General features: G+C 46.8%; 1 protein-coding gene and 1 long non-coding RNA gene across 3 annotated transcripts in view; one reads left to right on the top strand and one right to left on the bottom strand.

The window, feature by feature from the left end:
* Nucleotides 1-189: 189 nt before the first annotated feature.
* The window catches only part of PPME1 (protein phosphatase methylesterase 1), a 20,607-nt gene continuing 1,452 nt past the window's right edge, over nt 190-19,344 (bottom strand). Inside the window, exons 1-14 of one of the 2 annotated variants that reach the window (XM_041400121.1) lie at nt 19,142-19,323; nt 12,646-12,739; nt 11,057-11,149; nt 9,991-10,048; nt 9,451-9,502; nt 7,563-7,717; nt 6,822-6,912; nt 6,423-6,488; nt 5,874-6,006; nt 5,300-5,429; nt 4,811-4,855; nt 3,949-4,013; nt 2,918-2,985; nt 190-2,268 (exon numbers count right to left, since the gene is read on the bottom strand). In XM_041400121.1, the coding sequence (XP_041256055.1) occupies nt 2,250-2,268; nt 2,918-2,985; nt 3,949-4,013; nt 4,811-4,855; nt 5,300-5,429; nt 5,874-6,006; nt 6,423-6,488; nt 6,822-6,912; nt 7,563-7,717; nt 9,451-9,502; nt 9,991-10,048; nt 11,057-11,149; nt 12,646-12,739; nt 19,142-19,239 (1,167 nt within the window). In that variant the 5' untranslated portion in view covers nt 19,240-19,323 and the 3' untranslated portion in view covers nt 190-2,249. Of the gene's footprint in view, nt 2,269-2,917; nt 2,986-3,948; nt 4,014-4,810; nt 4,856-5,299; nt 5,430-5,873; nt 6,007-6,422; nt 6,489-6,821; nt 6,913-7,562; nt 7,718-9,450; nt 9,503-9,990; nt 10,049-11,056; nt 11,150-12,645; nt 12,740-19,141; nt 19,324-19,344 lie in introns of those variants that run through there. The other variant, XM_041400122.1, reaches the window with a different exon arrangement.
* On the top strand, nt 6,902-18,003 carry LOC121333611. Its single transcript, XR_005952332.1, has 3 exons — nt 6,902-7,039; nt 15,978-16,342; nt 17,279-18,003. It is a non-coding gene; the product is annotated as an uncharacterized LOC121333611 (long non-coding RNA).

The following is a 19,344-nucleotide window of genomic DNA, read 5'->3' on the forward strand; positions in this document are numbered from 1 at the left end:
ACAAAAGTCCAGTCTCAAAAATGTACATGGCTTGACAGAGCCGAAAGGAATTTCCCTTCCACCCACCCCCACAGCGCTGCTGCTGTCCCTGGAATCCATTTTTTAATCAGTACCATGAATCCCTGAACAGCCACCTATGCAGGGCAGGGCTGGGAGCTGGCACGGAGCGACGCACCAGTCACTTCAATAGGCTCTTGAAATATTTATTTTCTTTTCACTCACTCAATGTTAACAGCAAAACAGAATCCCAGGCAGCCCACAGGATTTCAGAAATCTTTCCTTTTCCAGTGGTGCTTCTACAGAATACAAAACTGACAGGCTTTCCACAGAGGGTTCCGTTTGGTCGGGCTTTTTTACGAGCTCACAAATCAAAGGGATAACCGAGGAATCACTCCAAGTCAGACTCTCCAAGTTACTTCACCACGGAGGAATGTGACTTCACCACGATCATTCATGAGGATGATCCCGGGAAGTGAGACTGGATAGACACGCTGGATAAGTTCATCCCTAACAATCTGAACAAAGGAGTCTCCTGCAAAAGGGAATTTTGGCCATTGTGGGGACACGGCTGGGGAAAGAACTATTTTGCATCTTGGCTACTGAAGATCCATTGAATCCATCAGGAACTAGACCAGGGTGGACGCGACATCAAATTAATGCATTGACGCGGTGACTCACAGAGGGAAGCGCAGAGAGCCAGCAATTGCTCTTGTCACACCTGAGTGCCAAAGTGCCAGGAGGGCATTCCTGTCTGCAATGAGGCTTTCCTGCCTCTAATCCAGGCGCTTCCCAACCTGATGTGTCAGGGAAGGGACAAGGGAGCAAGGCCACCACGGCTGCTGTGCCTGCTGAATCACAGCTCAGTGGAGCTCCACCGGGCCCAAGGCCACGGTTAAACCCTTTGTCCCACCTGCACCTCTCAAGTGCCAAGAATTCCTGGTGGCTCTTGTCATGGGATGCACACCTCAGCAGCTCCCAAATCACCACAGAACTTTGCCTCGGCAGAGCAGGGTTAAAATCATCGGACAGCAGCAAGGGGTTATGGACACCAGGCAAAAAAAGGGATTTCACACATCCACCAGCAAAATATTGAGGAAAACTGCTCCAAAACATGTCTGCTCTTACACTCAAAAGTGACTCTTGGGTGAAAGCAAGCCCAGGAACTGTCTGTGGATAACTGAACCCTGAAGAAAAGCTCTCTGTGCACATGGAATTCTGGAAGTCAGGCAGCAAAATGATCTAGGAAGCAACAGTGGGAACAAGGTCCTTCCTCTAATACTGGGGAGAAAAGCTGCCTACACCTCTGCATCAACATCAGCAGGACTGACTCCAAGCTCTCCCAGGGTTTTTCCTACAGCCCATTCCATGTTTTTCCATCCCAAAGGCGCTGATCTCTGCCCAGTTGTGTGTGGCAGCTACAAGAAGGGAAGAACAAACACATTCCAGGGGCAGAAAACAGGCAAACTGCCTGTTGACCACATTGTCCCTGCTCTCTTGGGTGTTCCCCAAAAATGCAGGTTCACAGTCCTCTGGCCTGGGATGTGTCTGTAGCAGATGGAGTTATTCACGCTCTCCTTCCCAGAGAGGATTTGAAACGAGCACCTGACAAACTACAAGACTCTGAAATGGAGCTCACAGTCCCCCCCTCGCCTTTTAGATTTACAATCCCATCCAACTTTGCCCAGGAAAGTGGCCTCCAGGCTTTTCCCACAGCTTAACCCCTAAGGCTGGCGCTGGTGAGATGAAGCCTGAGCTCCCAGTGAAGCCCATTCCTCGTCTGCTTTAGGGGAAAAAAAATTGTATGTATAAAACACAAATCTAAGGGGCACTTCCAAGATGATTCAGTGATTCCACGGAGAAATCCTGAAGCCTTTGGCTGTGCTGCAATGCCCTCAGTGGATCTGGACTGCCAACAGCCCTCTGCAGCTGGGTCCAAGAAAGCCTGAGAATCGGTGGAGACCGGCATGATTGACTACGTGGGATTCCAGGAGGTCTTTCCTTGTGGCAGCAGAAAAGAGGATCCCAGTTCCAAGGGCCTGAAGAGCTTTTCATGGTCTTCAGTAGAAGCTGCTTCCCAGCAAGGAAGTCCCTAAGAATTTAGATATTCTGGAGAGCTAGTTCTAGGGGATGAATCTCACACCAACTTCTCACTGCTGCTGGACTGGGAGATGAGAGGATATGGATACATCACAGTGGCCTCTGGTGCAGTTTATTTACAATGGGAATCAGTGCTGGAAAACACCAGGATATTAACAAGCAGGAAACACACTAGGAGGCAAAAAAGAGAATGGAAGAAAGACTCCACGTTAGCATCAAGGTATTCTCTGCAAACTCTGCAACAACCCAAATTTAGCTGAAAAGTCCTTAGGTCTTCTCCCTCTCTCCCTATTTACACATCAACCTACACTATCAAGCTTATCAATCACACCCTTCTCTCACTGCCTGGCTGATCACAGGGGCCTGGCTTCCACAGGCCATTTTGGTAAGAAAACACATGGATAAGTATGGAATGTCTGCAAAGTGAAGCACACGGCTTTACCTGCCTCATCTCACCAGTATTTCTTAGCAAAGGGAGTGTGGTGCAAGTTGTTTCCACAACACAGGGCCTTGGTTACTTAATGAAATATTATTTAAGCTAACTGCCATAAAATTTGGCATTTTGCTTTCTGGCAGGCTATAAAGAAGGAAATCTGCTTTGCTCCTCCCTTCCAAGGAAGGAGGTTTCATCAGCACATGTAAATACATGAGACATTTAAAAGGAACACAAACACCGAATGTATTACTGGCTGTGATTCAGAGCTGTTTGTTTATCTGTGGTTTTTAGCACCATGCTAAAATTCCAGCCTCCCACCTCGAGAGCCAAACAGGCAGTGAGAGCAGGAGCTCTGCTCAGGGACACAACTCCATGGAGCCTTACCACTGGAATCCACCAATGGGCTCTGTAAACCTGTGACGGATCAGGAACGTTGCAACGGCTTCAGCAACCTGAGAGAAGGGAGAAAAATAGCTCAGGATTTAAAGGGACACAAAGAGAAGACAAAACCCAGGCAGTTTTAAACAAGAGCTCTGTGTAACACACCAGACACTGAGCCTGCCATCAAGAAGTGACCAAACCTTTTCTCCACCCATTTCAGTAATTCTTAAAACAATGTCTAAGTTTAGCAGGGAGGAAAGGTAAATTCAGGGTGCCAGACAGTAACCTGGAATGGTTTGGGGTGGGAGGAACATTAAAGCTCATCCAGTTCCAACACCTGCCATGGGCAGGGGCACCTTCCACTAGACCAGGCTGCTCCAGGCCCCGTCCAGCCTGGTCAATATTGCTCAGAATGTATAAAAAAAGAGTTACAGCTTAAGAACTCAGTACGTTTAGATAAAAATACCTATTTCAGACTGTTAAACTGAAGCACAGAAAGGCTGAGTTTTAACACAGCTGTCAGTGCAGAATGAGGTTTAAAACCAGATGTGCTCCCAACCACAGGCTCCAATGGCTGCACCGCATTCCTGCTTCCATCTGGACACAAACTCCAGCAGTGCCCAGAAGCAGCACTGCTCTGTCAAAGCTGCTGCAGGAACATTTGGTTTCTATTTGGAAAATGTGAGCCACCCAACTCAGCAAAACACAGACCAACCCCCAAAGCTGCAGCTTAGTGCAAGGGAAGTGGGGAACTGCATGAGGAAAGGAAGGGAGGAGAAATCCACACTCCACATGGGTGGAATTAGGTACATCACCACGAGCCTCAGAGTTAAATCCATAGCCCAGCCCTGTGGCATGTAACATCTTAGCCAGGGCTTCCCAAACAGCTAAAAAATCCAAGCTGCTTGTGAAAGCCAGTTGTCGTGCCAAAAGATGCCCCTGAAGTATGATCTCTGCTGCATGGTAAGGAACAGATCCTTTTCTTGCATTTCAGATCGTGGCTTATGTAGCTTCAACCCCACAGTGGGGCTCACCTTGTCCGGAGCGTCTTCATGGACTGCGTGGCCACACTGTGGGAGAACCTGCATCTGGAACTTCCCTGTGGATTGAGAGAGTCAGCACACGGATCTCACGCTCTGCACCAACTGACCTCACTAAATGTAGCTGGAAAAGAGGCCCCTTTGGAAAAGGGATGGCAGGAAGTCTGGGCAGACTCCACACCATCACAGCCCGTGATCTCCAGAGAAAACATGGACCAGCTGCTTAATTCACCTTCTCCAGGTATAACTAGAACAGGTTCCCAGGAGTTAAAATGAAGCTGAACTTCTCAGAGCTTCTCAATACAGGCAAGTGTCAAGAGTTAGAACTCTCACCAGATTTACCTTAAGGTAATGTTTATCCTGCTATCCAATACTACTATCTAGTACTGGTTGCTCTGGAAAGCAGGGATGGGAGGAAAAATCCCAACCCAAACCCCAAAACAAGAATGACGATGCTTAATCTTGGTCTGCTGTCTGTCAGAAACACTGGGAGATGGGGCAGTTTTGAATGGTCCCAAGTGTTCTAGCTAGGAACATCAGGAATGTAGCTAGAAAGGGAAAAAATGGATTAGAAATCAGCCCTCACAGGCAATCATTTTGATCCTAGAGAAGGGTAGCAGCTCCACTGCTGGGAGCACTGAATACTAGATTGAACAAAACCCACAGCAACAGCCCTTTGAACTGAACCTTTCCCTCCTCACCTTCCCCACCTTTCCTTGGCCACAGTAGGAGAACACTTTGGGAGGGACGAATTCTTTAATGCCCGTTTGTTTGGATATTGACTGTACCCACAGCAACAAGCTGTCACGCAAAAAGAGCATTACAGTAAGGCTGAAGAGCAATATTAAATACTTACCTTGCATCTGTCCAATGGTCAGATCTTTATCCAGCCTGTCAACACCTACAATCAAATACACAAATGTTTTGGAGAACAGCCAGAGAGAATACAGTTCTCTGAGCCAGGCTTTACTCTGCATTTTAAAAGAGACATTAGATTGAAGAACAGAAAATAAACACTTCTGACACCCACGACAAGGACATTTCACTGCTGCACCTTGAGAGAGTAAAGTTACAGGAAAGAAGCACAGCCAAAAAATGCAAGAGCACAGCCCTCCCTATAACTTAAAAGGATATTTACATACTGTATTTGCTATTAAGGTACAAAAAGGGCTTACAGCTGTATTTGACTTTCACTGGAGAAGTTCAGATCACACCACGCTATTTCAGGAGACACAGAGAAGCCCCGGTATTCCCAGGAAACACTGCAGCTCAGTGCTGACCCTGTCCTCTGAAATGCAAGTGTGACATCCCTGAAGTGCACCCCAGGACTGGAAGGGACACGTACCAGCTAAAAGCAAAAGCTTTGGAGTCGGACAGCTCAGGAAGAGGTTGGATAAACCCCTGAACCAGCCATCCCAGTACTTTTCTGTTTTGGCCAGTTCGATTCGCCACGTGTACAAATGCTCCTTCTTTGTCTGCAGGGAGGAGAGAGAGCTCTGCATTAGTGATCAGTCAAACAGCAGAAAGAAAACCAGCTCAGGGAGCCACCTGGAAATGCATACATACAGAGATATAAAAAATAAAAAAATACGGGCTCCCTCTGGTGGATTACACACTTCCAGGGATGACCCTCCTTGCTTCTACATCTCTGTCTAAATCAAAGTACATGAGTAGGCATCAAGGAAGTCAGAAAGAGCTACACCAAGAGGAGAAGAGCCTTCAGAAGACTGCAGGATTCAGGGCAATCAATTTGCTATTTTTTAGTGACACAAATAGCTCACAAATTGTCTGAACATTTGGGCTTGGCTCTCATCCAGTTTTCTCTCCCTGGAGTGGCTCCTTCATATCAGAATGATTTGGATAACCGCAGGTGACAGCTCTTGCAGGGCAAGCTGAAAACACAGCAACAAGCTCCCAACCTCTGTGTCATCCTCTTTCTTCCTTTTGTTGACAGAGCCTCCTCCTTCCTCATCCTCGTCCTCCTCCTCCTCTTCCTCAATAATTCCCTCTACTATGGCTTTAGGGCATTCAGGACTGTCAGCCCCTTCGCACCTGTGAAAATAAAATCAGAAACTGATTCCCTGACAAAAGGAAAAATCCAAACCAAAACACCACCCAGGATTAAACCATAGCTGTTCAGCAATTTTGCTTGAAGAAATTTTCATTTTCAAGTGCACTTATGTAGCAAGGGTATTATAAGACAGAAAAAAAAAAAAAAGATTTTAAAAAAGTAAATGAAATAAACCAAAGGCCACCTACTGTTTGACTTGACCGACCATAGAAACTCTGGCAGATTCGAGATTTCTTATCTGTCCACTTTTTACACTAGGGAAAAAAAATCATAAGACAGAAATATTTACTGAGGAGTTCCTAGAATCAGCAGGCCTAGAAACAGGAGTTAAACTCCTGTAAGACAGAAAAAAAAAATATTTTAAAAAAGTAAATGAAATAAACCAAAGGCCACCTACTGTTTGACTTGACCGACCATAGAAACTCTGGCAGATTCGAGATTTCTTATCTGTCCACTTTTTACACTAGGGAAAAAAACATCATAAGACAGAAATATTTACTGAAGAGTTTCTAGAATCAGCAGGCCCAGAAACAGGAGTTAAACTCCTCTACAGCTCAAGATTTCCCCAAACCATTCCCAAAGCTCCTACTCTCAGACTGAACAGAGTGGCTCACTCCAAAGTGATGTGAACCTCCCCTTGTCACTGTAGCTGAGGTGGGGAAACGGTGAAATAGGGTTAAACCCATGGCAGAGGGCTGGGAGAGGGCCTGTAAACAGCCAAATTATATAAACTTTGTTTCCTTCAGGAGTCAGGCTACAAAGACAAGTGATTCCAGAGACTGAGCCCAAGCTTTACCTCCACTCAATGGCATTCTCGAGCGACTTGAATGTTTTGGGACGACTCCTTAGGAAGTTCTGCATGCTGTTCAAGGCATCCATGGCGGTACCTAAAAGCAAATGGCATCATCTTCATCAACTTCATGGCATCTGATGAAATTATTGCCACATCCCTCTATACAAAACTGGCTGCAACACCCTCACAGAGAGCTGGATCTCCCCAGTGATCTAATGCTGGTAAGGAAAGTACAGATTAGTATTTCTAAGCCAAAAGTCATATTGGAAAATTACTATTTGAATAGGTAGGATGTTCAGACAGTAAGAGAAAGCAGCAATCATTTAGCAGCACCGAGCATTACAGCAAAAGCCACCCTCCTCCCCACCAAGAAAGTGTTTCAAAGAAATTAGTGCCACAGTCTAACAGACAAGGTGGTGTTAGATCCTAAGTTTGACTCGGTGATCTCAAAGGTCTTTTCCAATCTAGCTGATCCTCTGATTCTGTGACATTAGCAGGAAAAAAGCAAACAGAGAGAGTACACCTGGGAAAAGGAAAAGGTAAAGGAAATGGAAAAGGACAAGGGAAAAAAGGTAAAGGACAAGGAAAAGGAGGGGTCACCCTGGAAAGATTTTTGTGCTTGCAGGATCTGCTGGGAGGACGGAGTGGGTTTAAAGGAGGGGCAGACCCCTCTGCACTGGGGGTTTGTGGCTGAGAGGAGGGCTGGGAGGCAGCAGCCGGCGCGGCGGCGGCTCGCTCGCTCACCTTCCACGACGTCGATCATGCAGAGCCCCAGCAGGCTGGGCAGCAGGTTGGCCACGGCGGTGTGCACGGCGATGGCTCCCCCCATGCTGTGCCCGATCAGCATGATGGGCGGCGGCAGGTCCCCGTAGAGCGCCTCCACCACGCTGCCCACGTCCCTGCGGCACAGCAAACGCGCCTGGCACCTCCGCCAGGACACAGCCGCGCCCCGCACCCTGCCCACCCGCGCCCTGCCCACCCGCGCCCTGCCCACCAGCGGGCAGGCTGCTGGCCGGGGCAGCCGTGTCCTTTCCCCTTCTGGTAACAGAATCCTCACTTAAGAGATACTAATTTAAAAGATGTTCGAGCAGCCTGGTCTAGTGGAAGGTGTCCCTGCCCATGTGGATGAAATTTACAGTCCCTCCCAGCACAAATTCTGTGATTCCTTGTAGAAAACATTTTAGGCTGACACTTGCTGGTGGGGATGTTAAATAAAAGGTGAGAAAAAGCTGTCAAATCATCTTGCATGGAAGCACAAACCAAAAAATTCATTGTTCTTAAAAGAAACTGGAATTAGAGAGAGAAAAATAACTGGGCCCTGCTGACTGTGGCAAAGATGAACAACACTGAGCATGAGCAAAAAGATTGAGACTCTCTGTGAGCATAGATAGGCAAGGGGCAATTTCCTCACCCTTCCCAAAAGGCCCTTACTGTTAAACTGAAGCTGTCACTTCTTGACACTTTTCCCAGGACGGAAAACCTGGCTGGTATGATTCCCAAACCCCAGAACAGCAGCAGAGCTAACAGCTGAAATCTCCTGAAGAGCACTTTAAAGACATCCCCCCAGCTGGCTTTCCTGACTACAGCCATTCAGAGGAAGCTGAGAACTGAGCAATTTTCATTGAAATAAATTATTCCATTTTTATTGAAAATGGAAAGAAAGTGAAAAAAATGAACAGGTTGACCAGCTTGTTTGCTCTGCTAGAGAAAATTGTGTGAGGATTTGATTTAGAAGAACAGGAACACCAGCTATAATTTAAGGCTCCTAATTAAAAGATACTCAGGACTAAGTTTCTAGCTCATTGCTAAGAAGAGGGGAAGGTTTCAAAACAAAAGGAAGTTGCTTTCCCCCCACAGCAATGCTGCTCCAGATCTAAAATACTCTAATTATTTAATCCAGCATCTCCTCAGGACAGTTACACATCAGGATCTGACAAGGCAAAAGCAGCAGGAATAAGGTATACAATGGAAGTCAGAATACATTTCACACATGGCCTCCCCTCAACAAACCAAGTGGATTTGTCCATGGGAAGGTTACAAAATCCTTCATCATTTAGTTGTAGTCACAGCAAAGAGTCTCTTTGTACTAAATATGGGCAGAACATAATGTGCTTAGCAGTGGGTATTTGCTTTTCTTACAGTTTTGTCAAGAGGGGGATGGATTTGCATGCCAAAGCGGGTCATGACAGTTTGAAAAAGCAATTCTATGCTTGAAAATCCTGTGTCTGTGACCCAGACTTCGGGGGTGTTACCAGGCCAGTGTGGGCCCACTCTGAACACTGGGGCTGAGGAAGAGTCAAACTGGTGATTTCAGGCTAAAATACCCCTGGATGTCTAAGGGAAGCATTCCACCTCCCTTAGGAACTCTCCAGCATGGGGCAGGTTTAAAGTACTCAGTGTTTAAAAATCCTGGGAGAACAACTCCAGTTCTTGGAATCTGACTCAGCTGGGAGGGACATAATTTCCAACTGTCCCAGAATGGAAGGAGAGGAGGGATAACTACGGGAATCACATGCAATTAAACTGTCTTCCAGCTCCTCTGAATGAAGGCTGTGAGCCCTCAAGTAGTTTATTGTTCAGCCAAGGAGAGAAAGGGAGGTTTGTGAAAAGGGAAATGAGCAAGTTTCCTTACTTTGACATAGTCTCTGCAGACAGATCTTCAGGATTCCTTACTTTTGTTTCTCCTGAAAAAAACCCAACCCAAGTTAAGTTCGCTTAAGTTGAAAAGCTTCAGGCCCCCTCAGGACTTAGAGCAGTGATGGTACAAAGCTTTTAGGCACAGATATGAAGAGCAAGCCTGCTGCAATGAACATGAATAATTAAGAAACACAGAATTAACAGGAACACTTGGTACTGTAGGTAGGAAACGCTGCCCATAACTGTTCTTTATGGATCTTAAAATGAAAGAACAGTCCTGATTTCTCATGGCAAAGACCACTTAAAGGTTATGAATTACAAAAGAGGGCTTGGTGGAAGGAAGTAGTCCACCACTGTCTCAAGCAAAAGTTCAGGGGGTCTCAGCTTCTGACAGAAGCCAGTCTTCCATCCCTGCTTTTGAATCGGAATTGGGATGCCTTAATGATGTTTTCCAAGTCATCCTGAGAGGAATCCCTTTAAAAAATGGGAGCATGCAACACGCTGATTTGACTCCAGATTTATTTCTCGGACTTACCATGTCCTCGGAGGTCTAAGGCCACAATCCTACACTGGATCCTGTTAATGATTGCAGACTGCAAGGAGAAACAGAGAGAATATTTGCAAAGTGGGATTAGCAACAACAAGCACTCCCTAAAAACCCTTCACAGCCACTGAAATGGCTGAACCTGAACTGGATGGGGTGTTACACAACACAAGCAAAAATATTCTGTGAGACTGTCCTTAATGGGCCAAAGCCCCATCCCTGTGAGCATCCCACTGCTAACGAGGACAGTCCTTCCATGTGTGTAAAACATGACGTGGTTTTCCTGGGATCACAGACTCAAGCCCTGCAGCACCTCTGAGAACTGGAACAGCAGTGGGATTACAGACATCAAAGGGCTTCTCTTGCTTTGCGAGCCCCACACTCTTGGCTCCGTGGCTGACAGAGGTGGTGCAGCTGCTTTGAGTACAGGTTCAGTTTGCTCCCAAAGGATAGAATTTTACAGGCTGAAATGTATAAAAATTGATTAGTCCAAAGAGGTCAGGGGAAACAGCTGAGGAATCTTTTTCAGGTAAGGCAGAGCATAATAATTGCAACACAATTATGGCTCAATTTCTCCCAGACAGATCAATTTAACTAAGTTATTTCAGGCATCACAGAGAAGTGGTGTGTTTGGTTGACAGCAAGACTTCTGAGTTCAGGAATCATTGATCATTTAAATAACAGCCCAGCAGACGTGGAGGAATTTGCTGAGGGATTCTTAATAAAACCACCTACACAACTGGCAAAAGCTACCCAGACCTCAAAGCTACCCAGCCCTCTAACTTTGATTTTTCAGCTATTCAATTTTTAAATGACTGGAGCAGTTAGCTGCTTTCCCCAGACCCACTGAATCCACAGGTTAGCATTTTCCAGCCCCTAAAGACAGCCCAAACCCTCCATTCCCTGCACCTGAGAACCCCAATCAAGCAAAGATAATGTTGTTATCTTTAAAATACTTTTTTCCCGTGTTTCCCAGAGGTGAATGGGTAACTGCCTTCCACACTCGGAGAGCTCCATCTCCACACATTTCTTGCTACAGAGCAGCAGCTTTACTCACAGTAAACACAGCCCAGGACAGAGCAGAGTGGCCTCCACCGTGTAACAGCAGCAAGACAGGCCCCTCCAAGCCACTTTTGTAAATTCGAAAAGTGTATGAACAGTTAAGGACATTCCACAGAGTTACTTCAAGGCAGTAGAATGAATTTTGGAGCTTGCAATACCAAACAGTGCTTTATTTCTACCCTTCATTTATCTGACCAACAGGAATTTTCAGGCATTACCTGGACAAAAATGTAACTCAGTTTAAGCTTCAAGAGTTGTATTCCTGCTGCCCAGGTTTTCTCCCCCCCCTATAAAATTCACTCATCCCCTGTCCTTTTCTGCCTGGGAAGTGAACTAAGAGAAAACTGGAAATTCATTAGGAAAAAAGATGGAGAGTTGTTTTTTACATGGGCAAAATAATGAGAGGGCAAGGAAATGGTTTTAAATAAGAAGGAGGATTTAGATTAAATGTTCATAAGAAATTCCTCCTTGTGAGGATGGTGAGGCCCTGGCATAGTGTGCCCAGAGCAGCTGTGGCTGCCCCTGGATCCCTGGAAGTGTCCAAGGCCAGGCTGGATGGGGCTTGGAGCAGCCTGGGATAGGGAAAGGTGTCCCTACCATGGCAGGGGTGGCACTGGATGGGCTTTAAGGTCTTTTCCCACCCACACCATGCTCTGGTGGCTCCATGATTCATGATGGGCACCTTGTCCACATTTGATGAAGGGCTGTGCACTCCCCCGAGGTTTAATATAAAATAAAAAGCATAATGGACCTGTTTGGATAGGTTGTGTACAGAAGCATCCCAAATTCAAGCAAATCTTAGCTGTTGAGGATTTATTCTGCTGCCTTCAGCAGAAGCTTGAGGTCCCGTGTGAAAGGCTGTGGACAGATGTGACCTGTGGAAGCAGCTGAAGGAATGACTGGGTTGGTGCCCACTGCTCTGCCCCAGAGCCCTGGTTAGAGCTCCAGCACATCCCCTGTGTGCACAGACCCCAACACTTCTCTTGGGTGTTAGTCACAGTGTCAGGCACTGAACGGAGACCCCACACCTCCCAGTGTGTTTGGAGAGAAGCGACCTGGACGTTTGGTTTTCCTAATGGCATTCCTGTCTTGGAGAGAAAAACCTCTGGCTGGCACTGCCAGAAGACACTGAGGGCACCACAGCCTCTGCCTTGGCCAGAAATTTGGAAGTATTTATTCACATCCACATGTTTCTGTCAAGGTTTATCTGCTGTACTGCTGCCACCAAACTAACTGTAGTTAATAAAAATCAATGAACAGCTTTGGGCCTGATATGGTTTGAATTATGAGAACTTGATGAGTGTTTCCCTGCAAAATATGCTATTGGACTGTTGGAAACACTTTTTAAACATTAATGATTACTAAAGAAGCAATATCAGGAATTGGCCTTGCTAGCTACAGTTCAACTGTCAGCCTGGAAGGGACAGTTCTATTTCCTGACACTGAACCCTGCAGGAGGCATAATGGAGGATGAGAAGGAACACATGAAAAAGCTGAAGAACCCAAATAAATGAAAAAAACCCATGATACCTCCCCAGTGTCTGAGATTATGACAAATTCAATATGGGGGAACAAAAAGGATATATCCTTGCCAGTGTCATTTTCTACCACAACGTCCTCCATAGACTCAAAGTACTGGCTCCAAAGCACTGGTGAAAAATCACGCTTTCTTCCAGGGCTGCAAGACAGAAAAAATCCCACAAGAAAGAGTTATTTTTAAATTCTTCCACTGAAATTGGCATCCAGGCCTCCTCTCACTGAAGAGAACATGCTGGTGTTACACAACAGTTCGGACTGGAAGCAAACGGCGCATCAGTGAACTTCCCATGCAATCACAATATTCAGAATTTTACTGTCAGTGAAGGAATCCTCCCCTTTTTCCCCTCCCAGTTGTTGCTCCTATCAAGGAAATGTAGCAGAAACAGAGAAAAGAGTACTTTCCTCATCAAGTAATTCCAAGGAAGACTGAACAATGGTGATTTAGTGTACACAGACCCAAGCCAAGGGAAAATAAACAGAACAGTGATACTGTCCCAGTACCACCTCCAAGTTTGCAATGACCCACAGACAAAAGGTGCCCAGCTGACAAACCAATTTATTTTTTGCTTCCTTCAAAAGGTGCAGCTGTGTCCTCTCCTTGTACCCCCCTTACTGACAAAAGGCTCTGCAATCAGAATTTTCCTGATGACTCAGTTGATGCAGAATTTGTTTCTCAGGCTGGTATTTACTCAGTAAGACTAAAAGAGTAGTGCTTAATTTTGGAAGTGGCATAATTAGGCTCAATTCGAGCCCAGGATACAGGATGAGTAACAGTGCACCATTTTAACCATGTTTTTGCACTTCAGCTCTTCTGGGGGAGGCAGGCAGGCAGCACAGAATATTAAAATCACGCATGGGCGTGAGAGGTGAAAGACCTTCAGAGCAGAAAAATCCCTGCTGAAGAAGTTTCTCCTGAATTCTTGGCTTCCTAAAGAAATAGAAAATTACAGACAAAGCAGCTTTTCAATTTTGTAGAAACAAAATTTCTGTTTCCCCTGGTGTTTCTAGGATATGAGACATAAACCAGCCACCCCCTGAATGGACCAAATTCCCTCCTGTGGGTTTCCAGACTTCTTGTCAAATCTCAATTAAATACAATGAGAAGTCACACACCTACATAAATCCAGAAAATATTAATCTCTTTTACTGCCTCAGCCTAATCTCATTGTCTGATCAAGGAAAAAAATACCACATTCAAAGCTTAATTTTTCCCTGGAAGCCATCCCAGCCCTGCTCACATGCTCTCTCCATACCAGTTCTGGTTCTTTCTGGAGATGCACAGAACTGCCCACAGCTTGGATGATTTCCCTTCTCTGGGTTTTGAATAGGTAGGATGTGCAGCTAGCGAAAATAAATTCCATCACCCTTCAAGATGCAGCATTTCAGCTGCAGCCAGACTTTTGCACAGCACGTTACAGCTGCTTTTGGGTTCCGCTGCCCTCAGCAACTGCAGGTGATCAGCAAATGTTGTCATCTGCCTGGCTACAGCCCCTCCCACCTGATCCATAAATCTGGGGGACAGCAGGACTCCCTGGTGACCCAGCCCTGGCACTGCTGTGGCACCAGGAATCTGGGGGGGATGTGGCTGACCGATCAGCTGTGTGCCAAGCCAGCCCGTTTTTGTGGAAGCAGGGCCGCAGGATGGACAGCCACAGGGGAGCACAGCAGCCTCTTGGGGGTGCCAAAAAATCTCCTTTCACCAGACCAGGCCTCTCCAAGCCCATCCAGCCTGGCCCTGGACACTTCCCGGGATGAGTACTTTTGTGTCTCCTTCAAAAGCCATTTCTGACAGCAGAATTTGCATGCAAGAGGCAGGCAGGTGCAAATACCGAGGCAGATCCATGGAGAGAATCCCATGACCTGCAAGAGGAACCCACGGCACCGAGGCCGAGCCCTTCCCTAGCAATGCCTCAAATTCAGCTTAACAAGAGTGAACACCTCCAGAGAAAATGTTAGTAGCTGTGTCACACGTGAAGTATCTGGAGCTCTTGGCAGAACTCCTGTGCTGCCAAGGGAATTGAAAAACATACAGCAGAACTCCTGTGCTGCCAAGGGAATTGGAGCAGAAAGTGAAGAGGAGATGGGAATTAAAAACTATCATCACCTCTGATGCAAATACGTGTTGATCATGATTTTAAACAAAATACTTGCATCCAAGCAATGCTGAGGAAACGTGAGTGACCTCAGGTTTAACACTGAACCCCCAAAAGGGCAGAATATATGTGCAGTTTTCCACAAAATCCCAGGTGACCACAGAGGGTTGAGCAAAAACATTTCTCCAAAGAAAAGAATCTTTGGAGTTTTTCTAGAGCTGATTTTTTTAGTGAAGCATCAACACACATTCAAAATTAGAAGTGTGCCCAATAAACAGCAGCTGTGGTTTTGCACCTTCCTATGTTGAAGCCCTATTTTGCTGACCAATATTTAAGGTGACAGAACTAATTACAGGTTTTTTAAGTATCCAGCAAACCAAAACAGAAATGGATCTGACATAATAACTTTTCTAGACTGATCCTTAAACTCCAAGCCAGCCAGCCAGCCAGCATATTAAACTGGAATTACAAAACAAATTCTGGGCACCCTCTGTTTTATCCTATTTGCAGTTTGTCCTCTTTATCATGTCCTCAATCCTTAGGATGCCCACATGGCTCAGCAAATCTCTCCCCAATTTTTGAAGGGGTTTTCTTTCACGTATTTTCCTAAAATGAAAAACAAAAACAAAAAAAAAGGTTGCACCAAGCAGAAGAAGCCATTTTCAGAAGGTCCTTTTTCTGCTGAGAGCCCCTATTTAAAACTACTAAAGTAAATATAGAACAAGTGCATGAATCAGGAGATTTCATTCTCACATCATATTTGAACCCAAGCAAATCAAACATCATCTACAAGTAAGAACTGCCACGGCTGACAAGTTGTATTTAGAAATTCTAAAAATTGACAAGGACAGTATCTTAAGTTCTGCCTTAGAGATGCTGAATACATAAAATTTTTTTTTATTAAAAGGATTCCAAGGGGGAAAAGTGGATTAAAAAGGAAAAAATGAGTAGGAATTGCCATGATTGAATTACACAGATCTGATCCAATCATGCCCTTCTAGATAATTGAAAGATCCTCAGAGACTGTACGTGATTTTTACTCACACATTGGAAAGGAGCAACAAACTGACTTTCACTTTTAAATCCCATCCAGGTGCTTAACTCTGAATGAGCCACTAGCAAAAAACAAAAGGCAAAAAACAAGACAGGAAATGCAGAATCTGCTGCCCTGGGGGGTTACTTTACAAATTCTATTATTCTATTTCCCCACAGAACACAGAATCAGGCCATAAGCCTGATTTTGTTTTGCTTTGTGATTTTGATTTTGTTTTTGGTTTTCCTCAGTCAAGCAATTCGAAGGAATCACTTGCAATTCCCAACACAGCCTTGGCCACGAGCGCTCCTTAAAGAAATGGACACAGAATTCCTCCCAGAGGCTGAGTTTCACATATTGCTCGAGCCAAAGAGAAGCTCCAGCCTCCTTGGAAAGGGCCTTTTGGAACCATCATTTCTGCTGGAGAGCACTTAAATCCAGGGAGCAGAGGACTGTGCTAGCAAAGCAGGAATCGATGCCACGTGCCATGAAATACACTGAAATTCCAGCGCGCATCCCATGCTCCCGCAAAGCCCACTCCAAACTATGCCACAGGAGCCACGCTGGACATCAGGGAGAATTCCTTCCCCAAAAGGGCTGCCCAGGCCTGGCACAGGTGAGTCCCCACCCTGCAGGGACTGAAAGCTGTGTGGATGTGGCACTTGGGGACGTGGGACAGGGGTGGTGGCCGTGGCAGCGCTGGGGGAAGGTTGGACTCCAGGATCTTAGAGGGCTTTTCCAGCCTGAACAATTCAAGGATTCAATTTGCTTCGGCCAGTTTGACTTCTCAAATGAGACTCTCCCACAGAGAGACATAAGGAAGTGATTGTACTGAAAAAATAGCAAGAAAAGAATAAATTTTAAAGAAAAAGCTGGGAACAAGTTTATTTTCACACATTTAAATGCAGCAACAGGTGCCATTGTTTTATGAACTACTGAAACACACATTAACCTTTTAACAGCATATTGCCAAAAAATGTATGACTTTATTTCAGTTAAGAAGTTCTCAGTAAATTCTATTTTTCTGTAGCAATCTCACATGCTTGACCCTCTGCTTCTCAAGATCTGCTTTCAGCTACACCACAGTCACATTAAGATGACCTGCATGGTGGGAAAAAAAGGGAATAAAAAGAAAGTGCCCAACACACCAGTCAGAGGATTTAGCCACGGAAAACTCAAGTTGCTGGCATTCTTGGATATTAAGGTTAAACCCATTTTTATAAAAGCCTGGCTTGCAATTCAAGAAATTGAAAGCACAGAAATAAATCACATTTATAAATGTGAGATGCTTAATGCAGCAAATAAATATTTTCCTAAGTGTAGTTATTTCTGTTCCCTGTGGAAGTTTGAATTTTGAAGGACTATTTCAGTGCAGCCCTGTACACCTGCCAAACACACTGTGTTTTCCCTGTACAACTAATCCCAAGATCTTTTGGTGGAATTCTCCTCAGGGGGAATCTTGCACTTGTTTGAACAGAACTGCACTTTGGTAAGGATAAGCTCAGCCTAAGCTAAACTTTCTATCCCACTTCCTCTTGTCTCCTTCTGCCAGAAGCCCCGAGCCCCTCCGGACGAGGCCATTCCATGCTGGATGTGCAGCGCCTCCCACAACAGGAACATCACCTGTGAAGGGATTTACTGGGTGGCAAATCAAACCACAACATGATTATCAACTACTCCCCACTGCTTCCAAGGGAAGATTCCAGGGGAATTCTTGATCCTTAACCGCAGCACTGGATTTTGTTTCATTCATAATAATTTCCCTGACAGTGTTTAAAACCCCTCCAGTGCATGGGAAGAGAGGAAGAATTATATAAATTAATACATGTTACACCCTTAGACGCAGATCAAACTTCTCCCACAGCTCCCAAAATGTGCTCTCAACCCCTGCTTAAGAGATTAAAGTATCCCAGACTTTTCCATCATCTCGAAATGCAGATTTAAGCAGGGATTAAAGTCACTTGGTGGAGCACACCTCCTTCACATGGGTGCCTGCGGCTGAGAAATCCCATTTCACAGAATCATGGAATATTCTGACATGGAAAGGGACCCTCAACAAGGATTATCAAAGTCCAACTCCAGCTTAGGAATTCAACTCCTGAGAATTTCCACACACCTCTCCCCCCAGCCACACTCTGAGGTACTGCCCAGACACGGTGCTGGACCCTTCCTCCAAACAGTGATGGCAAAGGACTGGGAGAAAAGGGCTGGAGAGCTGATCCCAGCACCCGCCACCTTCCCCCAGCCTGAGGATACGCCGGGCACTGATTCCTCTGCGGCTGGAGAAGCCTGATCCAGGTGTGACCATTCCCTGTCCAGATCCCGCAGAGTGACCATTCCCTGTCCAGATCCCACAGAATGACCATTCCCTGTCCAGATCCCGCAGAATGACCATTCCCTGTCCAGATCCCGCAGTGACCATTCCCTGTCCAGATCCCGCAGTGACCATTCCCTGTCCAGATCCCCCAGAATGACCATTCCCTGTCCAGATCCCCCAGAGTGACCATTCCCTGTCCAGATCCCCCAGAATGACCATTCCCTGTCCAGATCCCCCAGAATTACCATTCCCTGTCCAGATCTCCCAGTAGTGATCATTCCCTGCCCCGATCCCCCAGGACGAGCTCCCTGATGTCCAGATCCTCCGATAATGACCATTCCCTGTCCCGATCCCCCATAAGGACCATTCCCTGTCCCGATCCCCCAGGACGAGCTCCCTGCTGTCCAGATCCCCCGATAATGACCATTCCCTGTCCCGATCCCCCGATAATGACCATTCCCTGTCCGATCCCCCATAAGGACCATTCCCTGTCCCGATCCCCCGACAATGCCCATTCCCTGTCCCGATCCCCCATAATGACCATTCCCTGTCCGATCCCCCATAAGGACCATTCCCTGTCCCGATCCCCCGACAATGCCCATTCCCTGTCCCGATCCCCCATAATGACCATTCCCTGTCCGATCCCCCATAAGGACCATTCCCTGTCCCGATCCCCCGACAATGCCCATTCCCTGTCCGATCCCCCATAAGGACCATTCCCTGTCCCGATCCCCCGACAATGCCCATTCCCTGTCCGATCCCCCATAAGGACCATTCCCTGTCCCGATCCCCCGACAATGCCCATTCCCTGTCCGATCCCCCGATAATGACCATTCCCTGTCCGATCCCCCGACAATGCCCATTCCCTGTCCGATCCCCCAGCACGAGCTCCCCGCTGTCCAGATCTCCCGATAATGCCCATTTCCTGCGTCCAGACCCGGAATAACGTGCCTCCCTTCCTCGCAGATCCCCCCAGTAAAGACCCCCCGTCGCTCAGACCGGAACAGAGCCCCGGCCCCGCAGAGCCCCCGCTCCGCCGTAACCTCTCCCCCCGAACTCCCCCCGATCCGCATCCGCCCCTGCCCTTCCTCCGCCTACCCCATGCGCATCTTGGACCCGGACTGGCCGCCGCCGCCGGGCAGCGGGGGCCGAGGCGGGAGGCGGCCCAGATGCAGCTGTTTCTCCAGGGCCGACATGACAGCTAGGGACGCGCCGGGAACACCGGGAACACCGGGACCCCCGCGCCGCCCCCGCCGCCCCGCCCCGCCTCGCCGGAAGCGGCTCCCCCCACAGCGCCGCCC

The sequence above is a fragment of the Onychostruthus taczanowskii genome, unplaced genomic scaffold, assembly GCF_017590055.1.
Source record: "Onychostruthus taczanowskii isolate IOZ18803 unplaced genomic scaffold, ASM1759005v1 scaffold172, whole genome shotgun sequence".
NCBI classification, from domain to species: Eukaryota; Metazoa; Chordata; class Aves; order Passeriformes; family Passeridae; genus Onychostruthus; species Onychostruthus taczanowskii.